Source organism: Nicotiana sylvestris, chromosome 11 (genome assembly GCF_000393655.2).
Source record: "Nicotiana sylvestris chromosome 11, ASM39365v2, whole genome shotgun sequence".
Lineage (NCBI taxonomy): Eukaryota > Viridiplantae > Streptophyta > Magnoliopsida > Solanales > Solanaceae > Nicotiana > Nicotiana sylvestris.
This window is the reverse complement of record NC_091067.1, coordinates 88,070,375-88,087,067: the sequence shown is the minus strand read 5'-3', so window position 1 is coordinate 88,087,067 and position 16,693 is coordinate 88,070,375. Positions and strand designations below refer to the sequence as shown.

General features: G+C 35.1%; 3 protein-coding genes across 6 annotated transcripts; 2 read left to right on the top strand and 1 right to left on the bottom strand.

Annotated features, from left to right (window-relative positions):
* The first annotated feature begins 246 nt into the window (after window positions 1–246).
* Window positions 247–6,079, top strand: LOC104230361 (aspartokinase 2, chloroplastic-like). 4 transcript variants are annotated; one of them, XM_009783145.1, is made up of 13 exons: window positions 247–466; window positions 1,099–1,718; window positions 1,812–1,852; window positions 2,448–2,602; window positions 3,079–3,228; window positions 3,312–3,407; window positions 3,534–3,650; window positions 4,290–4,409; window positions 4,490–4,582; window positions 4,654–4,776; window positions 4,983–5,099; window positions 5,501–5,563; window positions 5,660–6,079. In XM_009783145.1, the coding sequence occupies exons 2-13, from the start codon at window positions 1,261–1,263 to the stop codon at window positions 5,810–5,812; spliced, it is 1,686 nt and encodes a 561-aa protein (XP_009781447.1). In that variant the 5' UTR covers window positions 247–466; window positions 1,099–1,260; the 3' UTR covers window positions 5,813–6,079. The 4 variants fall into 4 exon arrangements, with proteins under 4 accessions (XP_009781447.1, XP_009781448.1, XP_009781446.1 ...); XM_009783146.2 differs by having other exon boundaries at window positions 293–466; window positions 4,654–4,770; XM_009783144.2 differs by having other exon boundaries at window positions 293–466; window positions 4,645–4,770.
* A 3,027-nt stretch (window positions 6,080–9,106) lies between these two features.
* On the top strand, window positions 9,107–10,923 carry LOC104230362 (loganic acid O-methyltransferase). Its single transcript, XM_009783148.2, has 3 exons — window positions 9,107–9,268; window positions 9,437–10,081; window positions 10,480–10,923. The coding sequence occupies exons 1-3, from the start codon at window positions 9,176–9,178 to the stop codon at window positions 10,819–10,821; spliced, it is 1,080 nt and encodes a 359-aa protein (XP_009781450.1). The 5' UTR covers window positions 9,107–9,175; the 3' UTR covers window positions 10,822–10,923.
* Window positions 10,924–11,930: 1,007 nt separating this feature from the next.
* LOC104230363 (uncharacterized) lies at window positions 11,931–16,486 on the bottom strand. Its single transcript, XM_009783149.2, has 7 exons — window positions 15,818–16,486; window positions 13,880–13,966; window positions 13,729–13,773; window positions 13,537–13,632; window positions 13,273–13,374; window positions 12,327–12,481; window positions 11,931–12,249 (listed from the first exon to the last, which is right to left on the bottom strand). The coding sequence occupies exons 1-7, from the start codon at window positions 16,394–16,396 to the stop codon at window positions 12,168–12,170; spliced, it is 1,146 nt and encodes a 381-aa protein (XP_009781451.1). The 5' UTR covers window positions 16,397–16,486; the 3' UTR covers window positions 11,931–12,167.
* Window positions 16,487–16,693: the final 207 nt, after the last annotated feature.

Here is a 16,693-nt window from a genome sequence, read left to right as displayed (position 1 = left end):
TTTTAAATTTCACTTGAACTCCAAATGTCCTAAGTATTTTTTTCAGCCGAATCTCAAATGTCATTGGTGGTAACTTCTGTATGGTATTTGTATTTACTTCTCGATCAAGTTGTCTGAACAATTACAATTTTTTTTTTAAAAATAAAAATTACTATATCAAAACTTCACAAAAAAATGAAAAATAGAAACAAAGCAAAAACAGAAGAAAACTGTCATTAAGACAACAAAGACCTAGTGGAGTATAACAAAATAGAAATAATAAAGAGGAAATTTGCAAAATAGCGCCGCCGAAGTTGTAACCACGTCCACTACCCTCTCTGCGGCCGAGCTTTCTCTTCTTTTCTGGAGGCTCCACAATTAAGCGGGCTTTTGACACCATTAAAGAGAATTTCAAGAAAATACCCACAAAATAGGATTGGTTGTTTCAAACAACAGCTGCGAACTTGAAATACCTGATTTGAATTAGGTAAGCCATTTGGCTTTTTGATATGGGTTTCAAATCAAACAGTTGATCATTGAAATGATATCTATAAGAATGTACAACTTATTTGCTCTATTGCATTTTATGTATTTCAGCTATTGAAATTTGGGATTCTCTTAATAGTGTTAGGACCAATCCTGAAGCTTTGGGGAACAACGCTGTTGTCATTCTTGCTTGGTTTTGGGAGAAATGTTTTTTTTGGGGTCCTAATATATGTCTCATTTCTATATCATATTTCAAAAATTTCAAGATTTCATATTTGTTAAATTATTGAATTTTCTTCAGTTTGTTTCTTAAACTTTGATACGATATTTCACTCTCGCACAAATTGCTGTAGTATTTTCTTTGATTATTACTAATTACTAATACAGTATGGATTTTACTTTTTTATGAAGGTTGTATCTCAAAAATATGTAATAAGTAACCTACTACAGCAAGTTAAACTCGTATAATGTATAAGTCAAATTATCATCTTGCTCTTCGTGTTCTGTCAAATACTGTTATATAAAGTTTAATAGGATGCCCGGAGTATTGTTTCTATAAATGGGAGGTGTAGGCTATTGTTTTTCTTATGGTTGTTTTTTGAAGTAGGCTCATTTCCTTGTTGGCTTGTGCAGGATTGTGTGATCCTTTGTAATATTTTTTTAGCAGGGGGAGCTAATTAGCTAAGTTAATTGGCTCTCTCTGCTTTTTTTGCAAAACCTGAATCACTTCATTTGTCGAAAGAACCTTATTGTCATCTACATCCTCATTTTTTGACGTTCCTTAGCTGATTTGCTATGGCATCCTTGTCACATTTTTGTGGGGTTAAAACTCCCTGCCCTTCTCTATTCAAAAGAAGCGTGCACTTCCGGCAGCTTGATTTTGTGGCTTCTGTCCCTTTTGCTTCTGTACCAAGTAAGTATGCGAAGGCTTCTTGTTATGAGAGAGTGCAGAGTGTGATATGTAAAGCACAAGCAGCTGATGTAGTCGAGCTTAAAGAAACCAAGAATGAAGCTTTTGGTGAATTTACATGCGTGATGAAGTTTGGTGGTTCATCAGTAGCCTCAGCGGAGAGAATGAGAGAAGTAGCTGATCTTATTCTTAGCTTTCCTGAAGAGAGACCTGTTATAGTTCTCTCTGCAATGGGAAAGACAACAAACAACCTTTTGCTGGCTGGGGAAAAGGCTGTCACTTGTGGTGTTTCCAATGTTTGTGATCTGCAAGAATTGGATTTTATAAAGGATCTCCATTTTAGGTAAAGATGAGCTCTTTCATTACGAATGTTAGTTTCCAGGATCATTCTTCATCATTTTGATCTTTTCTAATCATTTTTTATGTGCGGACACAGGACAATCGACGAACTTGGAGTAGAAAAGTCTACCATTTCAAGTGAGTGATTACTTGGAGCTGTGTTATCATGTTTGTTCTGTTCCTCTTTGGAAAATTAGAGTAGGGAAAACTTGATTTTCCGACTTCTAGCAAATTATTTTTTGGTCCCTATACATGTCAGGGTGCAAAATTCTTCCGAGCTTTATTATTGAACCCTCCATCACCTGCATTATCAAAAAACTCTAAAGTTACCCATCTCAAAAATTGCTGCAATTCTAGATTTAGTAAAAGTGTATCTAATGTACGATTGCCGTGTATCACAGAAATTTGTTAAAGCTTATATAGTGATATTCTTTTGGACAAAATTAAATTGAACTCTTATATCCCCCTTCCCCCTCCCTCAGAATTGTTTTACAAGCTTTCATGTCTTGATCCATTGTTTTGCTCTTATGAAAACTTTAATGAGAAATTATACTACAACTAATAAATGAATGCTTTCAGCAGCAGATTTTATGACCTTTTAGTGCTCTGTGAGTATTTTGTTGTTTTCATCCATGGGTTCTTCTATCTGTTGCTGTTATGATACCAGATTATCTCAGAAGTAAAAGCTGAGTCTTTCTGATTACGCTCTATCATTTTTCGGGAAAATTTGCAGAGCATCTACTTGAATTGGAACAACTTTTGAACGGAATTGCTATGATGAAGGAGTTGACTCCACGAACAAGGGATTACTTGGTATCCTTTGGAGAGTGCATGTCCACAAGAATATTTACAGCCTATCTGAATAAACTCGGTGTCAAAGCCCGCCAGGTATGTACATATCTTTTCTTCTGCTATTATTTGGATAAGACATTATTTTTTCAGCAATTGCTGATGAATATTACGATGTTGTTAGAAAAAGTATTTCAGTGGCAGATAATTCCCTTAGTGCCTCGTATTCTTAGATGCAGAGGACATACTAAGAGTTATTCATTTGTTGAAGTTAGGTATTAATGGTATACTAATAAGGCAAGGAAATGATTTAACATTGGATATCATCGAGCTACTTGTGGTGTGACTTAGAAACAATTTCTTGAACTTTTGATTGGGCAGCAAAACGTAAGTTGCTTACTTATGTGAGAGAATGAGATAAGTGGTCAAGGTTATGATAATATTATCATGCTGATCCTGCCTTTATAGGAATGCGGACTGCATTATTCCTTGCAGTTGTTTAGATCTTGTTTTCTTGTCGGCTGGCAATTCTTGTGTGGAAATACTGATTATTTACTTTTGGGTTTCCTCTGCAGTATGATGCATTTGAGATGGGTATTATAACAACTGATGAATTTACTAATGCGGATATATTGGAGGCAACTTATCCTGCTGTTGCGAAGAGATTAAGTAGTGATTGGATGAATAATCCTGCAATCCCTATTGTCACTGGGTTTCTGGGAAAGGTGCTTTTTTTAATTTCTTCATGCATTTCTTTTTTGGTTTGCCTTTCCTTAGAGTTGACAGTGATCTGTATATCCAATTGAAGGGTTGGAGGACTTGTGCTGTGACTACACTAGGTAGGGGTGGTAGTGACTTGACTGCTACAACCATTGGTAAAGCATTGGGATTACGAGAAATTCAGGTTACCAGATGAATCTGGCTTACTATTTTTATCACATCTTTAATTTGCACCCTTGCTTGTATAAGCATAAGAAGTTGCAATCAAGAAGCCAGTTTGATTGATGATCCTTTGTTATATGACTGACAGGTTTGGAAGGATGTTGATGGTGTTTTGACGTGTGATCCCAACATATATCCATGTGCACAGCCTGTGCCTTATCTAACTTTTGACGAGGCAGCTGAACTTGCATACTTTGGCGCACAGGTCTTGTTAGCTGTTTCAGAAATTATTTTCATCCTGGAAATCCAATTGTTGTAGCTTGTCTTAGTGATTTATTTTCCTAATTAATAGAGTAGTACTATTACTCTTCCAGACAAGCTAGTTAGTCAAGAAGTTTTGCAGAGATCCTCTCTCTGAGGTGAAAAAGTTTAACTATTCAATGACAGGGATGTATTCGTTGCTGTTGAGTAGAATCTCTTGAGTGCTAGGAGCAACCTTATACCACTTTGTCCCTCTCACTCGTCAACTGAGATTCTTAGTCTGAAAAATCAAAAAGAGGGTCCATCATACTGGAAGCCATAATGTCCAATAGATCTTCTTTCGTGACCAGTTGTTTGATCATTCGATGTAGCATTTGGTTAAGGAGTTTGATATGGATTGCTGTATCTAAGTTGCAAATGTTTTATTATTAACAATTGTTAAAAGGTTCAGGAAAGTTATATTTTAATGGAAAAGATTACAATTCAAAGTTGAAAAAATCATAGAATATTTATCATGGCAAGAATTAAGATTGAAGGTCTATCCATTTCTGACAACCTAAAACGGAAAATAGATGACATAAGAATTTGCAGTCTAACTATTATATTTAGAATAGCTTTAATTCTCCTCGGAATGCTTCTACAGGTCCTTCATCCACAGTCCATGAGGCCGGCAAGAGAGGGTGATATTCCTGTTAGGGTTAAAAATTCATATAATCCTAAAGCTCCTGGTACCCTTATCTGTAGAGCAAGAGATATGAGTAAGGTTAGAGCAGCTTTTTCCACTAATTCTATCTGCAGAAATAACGAAAACATAACTGTGTTTCATCCCGTACTTGCTTGCAGGCAGTACTTACAAGTATTGTTCTGAAACGAAATGTAACCATGTTGGATATTGTGAGTACCCGCATGCTCGGTCAATTTGGTTTCCTTGCAAAGGTACCTTCCACGTCACTTTTTAGTACTTTGCCCTCGAGTCCGGAATCTGATGTGGTTTGTAGCTTCTTCAGGTTTTCTCCATCTTTGAAGATTTAGGTATATCGGTTGACGTTGTTGCGACAAGTGAAGTTAGTATTTCCTTGACATTGGACCCATCAAAACTTTGGAGCAGAGAACTGATTCAGCAGGCAAGCGTACGACTTTCTTCTTAATTTCTTGGCCGCATCAATAAATTGCAAAACGTACTATCGTTTTTCAAGTGATCACTAGTAGTTTGCTAAATTTTGTCTCAACTCTCCTTTTATGTGGATATCTTTCCTGCATGTGCATAAATTCATTCGTGCATTTTATGGTTCTTTCAGTGGTGTGTTATAACATTCTAAATTACTGAACTGAGCAGGAGCTTGATCATGTCGTGGAAGAACTTGAGAAAATTGCGGTTGTGAATCTACTTCAACACAGATCAATCATCTCTCTGATTGGGAACGTCCAGAGGTCCTCGCTGATTCTCGAAAAGGTGCTCTAATAGCTCTTAATTGCTGACCATTATAATCCTCGTAGACATTCATTTAGTGACCAGCAGAGCTTTCATTTGCTTATTATTCCAGAACCTTTTTCTGTAGTATAGAGTTACTATTGCTTGGGTACTTTAGCCCATTTTGCTGCATTATCTAATATGCTTTCTCAACCTAGTTATACAGTAGTTCATCATTATGACTCTTGAGTAGTTTCTCTTTGCATATGATTTAATAACCGGAGTCCTAGCCACCTTAGGCCACATGCTTAGTGTCTCATTCTATCACTTGTATGTTGTTTAAGTCATCAGTATCGGGTTTGCTGTTACATCGCACCTATATGGGAGTTTACATCATTATATATCTTCTTTAAGTGTAATTCATGTTGTGCATTAAATGACAGGCTTTCCATGTTCTGCGTACCAATGGGATCAATGTTCAAATGATCTCTCAAGGTGCATCGAAGGTAATCTACCAAAGCTATACATAAATCATCTCTAAGCATTACGGGAGAAAGTGCTTCACATTATTAACACGCTAACTTTTGTGTGTGATGGGCCAGGTCAATATCTCATTGATAGTAAATGATAGTGAAGCAGAGCAATGTGTAAGGGCTCTCCACAAAACATTCTTTGAGAGTGATCTTTCTGAACTAGTCTGGGAAAATGGATCAGGAAATGGACATGTTACTCCCTTATCCACCTTGTCCACTTGAGTTTCGCCTTAATATGTTTCTTCTTCCAAATAATTGTCTGAGGAAATTAACGATTATAGTAGTGTTGTTTTTGGGTGGGTGGAGTTTTGTCCTAGTAATTTTTATCTTTTGTAGCAACTAGTCGCATTCTACTTAAGTTATCTTTATTGGAGAAAATTCGATTACCATGCCCAAGAAGATTGTGGACAAGTTCTACAAAATGTGCAACTCATCTTGTTAAGCCTACTCAGATGTTCTATATAAGTGTCGAATTATGTTATTCACTAATTTCCTTATTTCCCATTCTTCCCCATGACCCCTACATCTGGTTGGAATGGGAATGTACTAGGACGGGGTTGTTTTGTTTCTGGGCTAATTATGTGAAGATTATTATAGGGAAAATGAAACTGTATAGCTGCTCTAAAAAAAGTTATATACAAAAAATATACAAATTTTATGCACTTTTGCTGCTATTGATTATAAATAGTTTTGACGGCGGGCTAATAGTGATTTGCCCAAGATCATTATCTAATATACACATAGAGTTGTTTCATTTTTCTTGCATGCAACTAACCAAACTCTGCACTAGTTATGAGGGGATTCTGCATTAGTTGTGCGAGTACAATTCCATCTAACCTCTCCAATCAAATATACTACTCCTTATTTTATGCGGAATCAAGTATCATATTATTATGCGAAATTTTCCATTTGAGATTATCTTTTTAATCGTCAACGGAACGGTATCTTTCAGTACATATCTCACAAATAAAGAGACTTATCCCCCATATTATCAATATAAAAGATAACTTCAATAATTTTAAAAGGTTTAAGTAATTTAAAATTATAATAATTTTAACTGTTTTTGCGGTTCAATTTTTGTTCTGTAGATTATACAAGTGCTGGATCTTCTCTCCATCTTCAACCAACGTCTTAGATGAATGAAACAAATCAAATACACCAAAAAATAAAACAAACGAAGAAATAAAGAAAGAAAAGAAAATCAAACCAGTTATAGAAGAAGTCCAAAAAAAAAATCTTTCTTTATCTCATATAACATCAACATACTACAATATCATATTCCAATTTATATGATTCAGAAACTTATACCACCTATTTCCTAAACAATTTGGAGATAAAATATAATTAGCTATTATAAGTGTTAAAATAAAATTCTTAATATGGCAGTAAAAACTAAAATGTCTTTTCCACATAGCATATCAAGTAGACTAGTTGCGCACCCACCAAATTTATATAAGTTGTTGTCCTTGTGACATGTTAACTACTTGAATTAACAAATAACCAAGTACATTATCTTGTCAATTACTCCCTCCATTCACTTTTACTTGGCATGTATATTAAAAATAGATTTTCATTTTTACTTCTCACTTTACGCATATCAAGAGAAGACAATAAATTTTTTTTATACCCACAATATTTATTACTCATTTCAAATCATTTTCTCAAATCTAATAAAATATGCATCAATTAATATGGGTATCATAGTAAATTATACACTTCATTTATTATTTCTTAAGAGTCATGAAAAGTAAAAAACGTGTCAAGTAAAAGTGAACGGAGGGAGTAGTATATATATAGTGTGTCAATATGCTTTTTCCTTTTGCCCTCTCCGTCCCAATTAATAATGGAGCCAAACATTAATTTTCACGTGGATTTCTGGTCCAAATCGTCCCACCATAATTAGTCACTATCTTTTGCAAATATATACTAGTACTATGTATCATGGTACTTAAAAGATAAAATGCTGTAAAATTCTGACGGAGGAACAATAATTAAGGGATTAAGAGTTAGAAAAATGTAGCTAAGTGTGAATCTCAAGAAGGTTTCTGCAAATATAATATAATAATAAGCAAAGCAAAGCAAGGCTGTATTATTGCAGGCTTTGTATCCTGGTAACATGCAATAAACAGCCTAGCAGTCAATACCAAATTAGAAAATGAGCATTTGATTTGTCAAAGTTCTCTTTGACATCATTGGTAGTTAACTTCGTGGGAGCATGATTAACTCTTTAACCTTGGGCTTCGCGCCCTTACCATAAAATAAATCATCGAAGTTTAATTCGGAATACCCACCGAAGGGACAAGGCACATTGCATCCTATCGAAAAGATTTATTTGAATCCGAAATATTTGATTAAGGATGGAGGGTTCCACTATTTCACCACACCCCTTACTCCCTTGAATAGTGCAACCATCCAATTTTGCAAACTTAAACGTTACATGTTGTGGCATTTAGAAGCATATCTCCGTATCTTGTTTCTCATTTTCCCTTTCGTCCTTTATTTGTGACATCTCATAATATTCTCTATTTATAATAGTATTTAAATACCCGTTTGGTCATAAATTTTGCTAAAATAAATTTGGATTTTATTTGGCAAACACATGTTTTGCCCTAGATTTTGCCTGTATTTTGACAAAATCCCAAAACCCAAATATAGCTGGTTTTGGACCAAATCCCTAATAATACACATGTTTTTCTAAATAAACTTGGGAAATATATTTTGAAAACGTATTTCCAAACACATTTTCATCTTCAAACCAACTTTTACCCAAATCAGATTTTTCAAAACAAATTTGAGAATCTATGGCCAAACGCTAGCTAAGAATTTTGAATATGAACCATACTCTACATTGTGCCTTTATATTTGTATCTCATCTCCTTTTACATGCTGAAAAAACTGGTTAAATTATGTTACTAATCTATAACTTTGTCCCCACTACGAAAAGAAATATCTGAACATGATGCTCTTTTTTTTATTATTTTTTTTTTTTAAAATTCTGCCCTTTTTAACTTTTGAGCTATACACTAGAAGTACAAAAGGAAAAGAATAAGAGTAAAAATGGTCACTAACCTCACAATGCGTCTTACATCAGGTAGTAAAACAAATCAACAACAACAATAGAAATAATGTCTCAATGCCTGGCTACATGAATCCTCATTGTCTGTATCGCTCCAAATAAGTTCGTCTTGATCCAATATTATTAAAAATAATAGGTGTAATAATTTCTTATATCAGGTTGCGTGCTAGATTCAAAATTTTATATGGTACAGTCGTCCAGACCATTCATTCAAATGTATAAAAAGCTACATTTACTGAATATTCATCTGTCACTGGTGGCGGAGCGTCAATTGACACTCTTTTGTCGGAAAATTACACTGTATTGTTAGATAATTTTTTTTGTTCTATGTATATTTACTATACGTTAACTCTCTTAAACTTTTTGATGTATCTGTTTTTTTTATATTTTGACACCATTGATGAAAATTCTAGCTCAACCACCATCTGTCATCCAACAACCTTAAAAAGCACCCCACGTCCTATTCTCTTTACCACTACAATTCCCAACTTCGACAGAGATAGTAAAAGATGGCTGATGGCAAAGCATCTTCTTTACTGAAACCATTGCCAATGAAAGGTGGAGATGGCACATACAGTTACTCCAAAAACTCCACTTATCAGGTAGTTTAGAATAACTATTTTCTTGATTATGTAATACTTACTGCGAATTTGTTCAACTGCCTATAGATTATTCCTTTTTCTTTGAAATAACTAAAGATATTAGATATCCCTGATGACAGAAAATGTTTGCATTAATTGAAAATCTTACATACCTATGATTGTTTGCAGAGAGAAGGTCTAATGGTTACAAAAGAAGCAGTCAACGAGGCAATAAGCAAGTTACTCGACATCTCCAACACTTCAAACACAATTAGAATTGCAGACTTAGGTTGTTCAACTGGTCCTAACACCTACATTGCAGTTCAAAATATAATAGAAGCAGTGCAGAAAAAACATGCACTAAAAGGCCTCTCTACTACTGAGTTCCAAGTATTCTTCAATGATCTTCCCACAAATGATTTCAATACACTCTATGCTTCCCTACCACCTGAAAACCAATACTTCACAGCTGGTGTTCCTGGTTCTTTCCACAGCCGGTTATTCCCCGAATCCTCCATTGACATTATGCATGCTTCTTATGCACTTTGCTGGTTATCACAAGTGCCAATAGAAGTAGAAAACAAGCAGTCTCCAGCATGGAATAGAGGAAAGATTTTCTATTCAACTTCATCAGATGAAGTAGCTGAAGCTTATGCAGCTCAGTTTGCTAAGGATGTCAATAACTTCCTGAATGCCAGAGCTAAAGAGATTGTTGTTGGAGGGTTACTGTTACCTGTCATACCAGCTATTCCTCAAGGATTTCATCGTTCGAAGACCGCGATTGGTTTTACTTTTGATGCCATTGGCTCTGTTCTCATGGATATGGCTAATGATGTGAGTTCCTTAGTTCTCTCTTTTTCTACCAAAGGAACATGGAAAATTGTGATTTTAATCCTTCATCAATATTTGATACTACTTCTTGTACTACTTGACTGAGTCATTTAACATTCACTTAAGTATAATATGACCTTTTGATTCCTCTACTAATGGTCTCCCACAAATCTGAAGTATATATTATTAACTGCAGAATTATGTGACTACCATATTTATGCTAAATGAGGTTGTTTTTGTTCAGCTTCCTCGCTTAGAGAAATATATATATTGCCATACAAATACACTACCATACAAAATGTGTGCATTTTAATCAATTGATAGTTGACTGTGGTTAATTTGTTAGCTGGATGAATGAAATTTATATACAGTTTGAAAAATAACCAATTTTGCGGTTATAGGGAATAATCAGTGAAGCTCAAGTGGACTCCTTCAACTTGCCTTATTACATCACAACTCCAGATGAGATGGTAAATCTGGTTGAAAGAAATGGCTGCTTCAGCATTGAGATGATGAAGACACCAGATCCATTTGTTTTTAAGAATCAGCCAATTAATGCTAAAGAGAATAATAGTCATCTTAGAGCAGCTTTTGAGTGGCTTATAGCAGAGCATTTCGGCAGCAGTGTAGTTGATCAACTGTTTGAAAGAATTGACCAGAATGAAGGGTTTTATTCAAAACTTGATGCAAGTTACAGTAAAGTTCTGCTACTTCTTGCTCTGAAGCGCAAGGGACAAAACTAAAAACATCCCAAGTCCTGCCTCTACCCTTCTAGAATTGCTGTTGATGCCGCTGTGGTTTTAAGACAATGTCAATAATCAACCCTTTTCCTGGTGTCAATGTTACTATCTCTTCTGGTTCAAAACGAACGTCCCTTCAACGTCAAACCAAGATTGTTTCAATTTTCACATGTTTGGTTGACTTTAATGTTTTGGAAAATATTTTCCATATGAACTCCAATTGTAGGAAAAAATTTTCCTTATCAAGAGAAGGGAAAACATTTTCCAAAACTTCTTCTCAACCTTTTTCACCCTTACCAACCCACCCCAGCCCCTCTCCAAAAAAAGATTTTTTTTCTTTTTCAAATTTTAATTTTTCCGTTACCACTCACTCTACTACCCCTCCAACCCCCCTTCCCCCTCGCAAAAAAAATTACCTTTTTTTTTTGCAATTTCAAATTTTTATTTTTTCGTTTTTCTGCACCACCCACCCCCATCCACCCTCACCTTCCCCTCCCCCCAAAAAAATATTTTTTAAATATATTTTCAGTTTTAAATTTTTTATTTATCAGTTTAAAGGTTCAAAATTTTACAAGTTTCAAAATTATGAGTTCGAGTTTATGTGTTTGGAAGTTTACGGATTCAGAAATTATAAAGTTTACGGGTTCGAAATTCCACAATTTTGAAAGTTTAGCGGTTCGAAAATTTATGAAATTTATGGGTTCTTGTTGGTTTGAAAGTTTATGGCTTCATGTTCATTATATCTAAATTATTTATGAATACCCTTGAGAAGTCATTTTCCTTAATTTGCGTACCAAACACCGGAAAATGAATAAGATTACTACTTGTTTTCCAAGAAAATATTTTCTTGGAAAAACAGAAAACATTTTCCGTTATACCAAACACGCCCATAATCAACTCTGATTTGCTTGATCAGAGAACATGAAATGGAATAACTGGTTGCATGATTGCATTAACTACAGTATTCTTAAAGCAACTTGCACATGAACTTGGTTTTAGATACAACTTCACTCAACTCTCGTGAAAATAGACGCCGATTGCGCAAAGGGAGAAAACTGGAAAACCAAGAAGTAAAATATGGAAGACTCGCTTAGCCATCTAAGGGCAACTCATTAGCTCAGCCAACACAATTATTATAAATAACAAAAGTTTCGCAGAAACGAGAGTCTGAAGCAAAATTTCTCCTCAAACTAGAATGAAGATTGCCAAACCCCAATGAGCAAAATGTAACTGTTAAGAGGAAAACACGACCACCTCTATCTTCTTCAGGTTCTACGTCTCTTACATTCAAGCAAAAATAGAACCTTCGGGTCGCAAAACCTTTTTTTTAATGAAGCTATATCGCAAAACTACAACAGCATCTCTGCAATCTGGACGGCATTAAGGGCGGCTCCCTTGCGTATTTGATCACCACAAACAAAGATGTCCAGCCTGTATAAAATAAGTCATTAGCCTGGAGGTCCTGCAAAGTAAGTAGAGAAAACACTTGCCTATAAACCAATTCTTACCCATAATCTCCATCTTGGGAAACATCGCGGCGTACTCTCCCAACTGCAACATCATCCTTATTGGAAACTTCAAGTGGGGTTGGAAAACGATTACTTGCACGATCATCAATGATAATTATACCTGGTGCATTTTTAAGGATATCCCTTGCAGTATCCTGCACAGTTCAAGAAAAGCTTCAAGTAATTTATCCTGAGGTAAAGAGAGTAAGAGAATAATTACAAAAAGGATCTCTTCACTCCATGGATCACAAAGAACACATTTAAAGTACTCGCACACAATCATCTCCAGTTGATCCACCAACACTAATCAAAAAGAAGAAATAATCTCTTCCTTATTTTTATCTTTCTTTCCCATGATGACTAGCAACAGAAAATTGGCAGAATTTGCTGACCAAACATAGTTCACATGATTAATTTCATTTTAACACAAGATTATAGAAAAGCTAAAATTTATTGTTATGTAATACTTAGCTATCTCACTGCATCATTGTTTCAGGTGAGTTGAACTCATCAAATAGATATTCTAGCCAATAAGCTCAAAATTTAATAAATTTCAAGCAGCCGCAAGACAAATTTCGCAATTTGTGGTAACTATTACGCAAGGACTTCATATATCACTGCAGTTTCATGCCACTTCAGCGCACAACTAAATATGATGTACTGAATGGAACTGTTAAGATATGATCCTTAGAGCAACCTTTTTTTTATTCTTTATGTCATTACTAATTGATGGTACATTCTCCTTCGCAGTGCTCCACACGAACTTGCACTTTTCGGCAATTAAACCTAGACTGTAACAGCTTTTATGCATTTTAGTATCAAATGAACACAAGTTCAATGCCTAAAAGATAATGAAGAAAAAAAAAGTTCATTTGAAACGCAAAAGAACCATTTGTCAAGACAGGAAGATAAATAACAGATTTTGCTGCAGTTTAGCAAAGGCTACCTCATCAAGGGGCTTCTCAAATTGAAGATTCACGCTCTCAGCATGTGCACGCATAACAGGAACACGTATACATGTTGCAGTAACCTTGACATCCATGTCATTCTGGTAACAAGCAGAATGAATGCGTTAATACAGTAGATGGCCAATTATTTTATTTTAGTCTCTAGGACCAAACATGATCATTGAATACCACCACCACCACCAACAACAACAACATACCCAGTAAAATCAATCAAATCATGAGATTTTAATAAGTATACTTACCCATATTTTTCTTGTTTCTTTGACCAGCTTCATTTCCTCTTCGTTATATCCATTGGGTTGAACAGGTGCATTATGTGAGAAAAGATTAAAAGCATACTGCACAATTTTGTAAAAGAAGCAATTAGACGGCACTGCATTCATTTGTTATTTCAGAAACAATTGAGCATTGAGAAGGGAAATCACAGGCGAGACCTGCTGATTAAAGATATTGCAAGTTGGTTCTTTGCCCTCCAGGACCTAATGTGTACAAGGCAACATCAATCAAATCATGAGATTTTAATTGGTAAACCTAAAATCACTAGATATATTAAGCCATGGAAAATAAAGGAAGCATAATAAAAACCTCACGAGTCTGCTGAACTAGCTCTTCCATTGCAGCAGCACCAGCACCACTAGCTGCCTGATATGTACTAACAACCATGCGTTTGACCTGAAAATATGCATATCTACATAGGATGAATAAAACTGAACTGAGTCGGTTCTTAGACTATCAACTGTTGGTCTAAAGGGTTCACAACTACCATGAAGATGCATGTGTAAGAGAAAGATTTTCAAATTAACATTTGTCAGATTTTATACTGACATACAAATATCTAAGCGAACTAAAAGGACATGAAAGATCTAATTCTCAAATTATTCTCTACATTTTCTACTGAGATGCCAAACAAATCTCTAAACAAACTAAGGGGTCGTTTGGTTGGGAAGCAAATTATCTCATAATTAATTATCCTGGGATTAGTTATCCCACCATCCTTTGGGGATAAAAAAATACTACAATCCCGGGATTAGTTATATAACGATTTTATCCAAACCAAATGTGGGATAAACTCATCTCAAATTTAATTCCGGGATTAATTATCCCTTATCCCTCGTACCAAACGAGCCCTAAGGGAAATGATCTATTCTCTATTAACTGCAGTCTAAACTAGACATTCGCTACACTTTCTACCAATATATCTAGCCTCAAATTAATTGCTCTTACACCAGACAATCAAAACAAGCTATTATAGCAATCCTAACAATCAGCCACCTCCAATATCCCTTCATCAAAAAAAAAAAAAGAAAAATAATCTTCTATCTCCATAGGAAAAAGCCAGAGCCTAAACTTTTTGATCATCTATATGCGCATTGGTGCTACTATTTGATTTTTTTAAAAAAAATGATGTTGTTATTGTTTTTATAAGAAATAGAAGAGCACTATGTATATGTCAGTTTGCAAGTAACAGCCGGTTCATATGCCAGATAAAAATAATATAATAATGATGAATTCTCTAAATACACTTCCAAATAGAGCAGGATGTATATGGAGACCCCAAATTTTGGGGTTGAGATGTAGTAAAAGGAAGTCCTCCCTCGGTTCCAATTTATGTGACACACTTTTCTTATTAGTTTGTTCCAAAAGAATGATGCATTTATGTATTTAAAAATAATATAACTTTAAACTTTTCATTTTACTCTTAATGAGAACTTCTATAAGCTACACAAATTTTATGAAATGCTTTAGACCACAAGTTTGAAATATCTTAGCCACACAAATATTATGACATGCTTCGGACCACAAGTTTTTCGAAAGTTTTCATTTTTTTCCGAAAAACTCCATATCAACTCAAACTACGTCACATAAATTGAAACAAAGAATTTAACAATTACCACAAGATATACATTGTTCATATATAAATCGAAAACGGAAAATTGCATGTCGTATCAAACTCTAAAAGGACACGAAAGATCTAATACATAAATTACTGTACTCTAAACTAAAAATTCTATACATAATTTCCAGACATGCCAAATAAATATCTAAACAAACTAAAATACACCAATGATGTACTTCTTAAATTAACCGCATTCTAAACTAGACATTCTCCACGATTTCTACTGACCTATCTACCTCAAATTAACAATTTTAAACCAGATGTTCTCCAAATTTTCTACTAACATACAAATCTCTAAACAACAAAAGTACATGAAACATCTAATTCTCATATTAACAGTTATCTAAACAAGATGTTCTCAACATTTCCACCATTCCCTCTGCCCTATTTTATATGGTACACTTTCCTTTTTATTTCATCCAAAAAAAAAACGGACCTTTCAATACTTAGAAATAATTTAGTTTTAAACTTCATATTTTACCCTGAATGATATGATTCATAAACATATAAAAATCACAAGCTTTAGTCTTTCTTCTTGTGTATCTAAAACCCCGTATTCAATCAAACAAGCAACTTAACATCTTTAAACATACCAGGAAAAAGAACATGATAGATCAAACTGTCACCTTAGCACGACGATGAAGAGGAGTAACAGCCATCAAGCAAATAATAGTAGAGCAATTGGGATTAGCAATGAGCGCTCCTTTTCCAGAACCTAGCTTCACATGCGCCATTGCTTCAGGATTCACTTCGGGTATCACGAGAGGCACGTTCTCATCCATTCGAAACGCCGAGCTATTATCCACCACTATAGTCCCCTTTTGAGCCGCTAACGGTCCAAATTTCTTACTAATAGAACCGCCAGCACTGAACAATGCTATATCTATCCCTTCAAAACTATCCTCCGTGAGCTCTTCAACTGTATATAATCTGTCTTCGAATTTCATTGATTTACCAGCTGATCTTTTGCTTGCGAGGAGTTTGAGTGAACGGTAAGGGAATTCACGGTCGGAGAGAACGGAGAGAAACTCTTGACCGACCGCGCCGGTGACGCCGACGACGGCGACGGATGGGCCGTTCTCTTGGAGAGACATGCGGACGCGGAAAGGGGAGGTGGAGGTGGCGATGGAGCGCGGTCGTGGAATGGCGGTGGCGCCGCCGTGGAGGAAATGGTTGTGGCGGACAGAAAGTGCTGGAGTGTTCATTTTTGCGGGAAGCGGCGGTGGACTCAAGGGCGGCTCAAGGTTAAGGCAAGTTATGCCCTTGACTTAGGCGCCCAAATATTTAAGGCCCCCCAAAAATAATATATATTTCATAATTTATATTTATATAATTATTAATAAAAAATTTTAAATTTTAATAAATTTTAATATTTGATAGACGTAAGATTGATTGAGTTAATTGGATAAATTTTTCTCACTAAATTAAATAATATATTATCTTCTAATCAATTTTATTTTTCTTTTTTTATGTATAGTCCTTTTTTGTGATTCTCACGATTT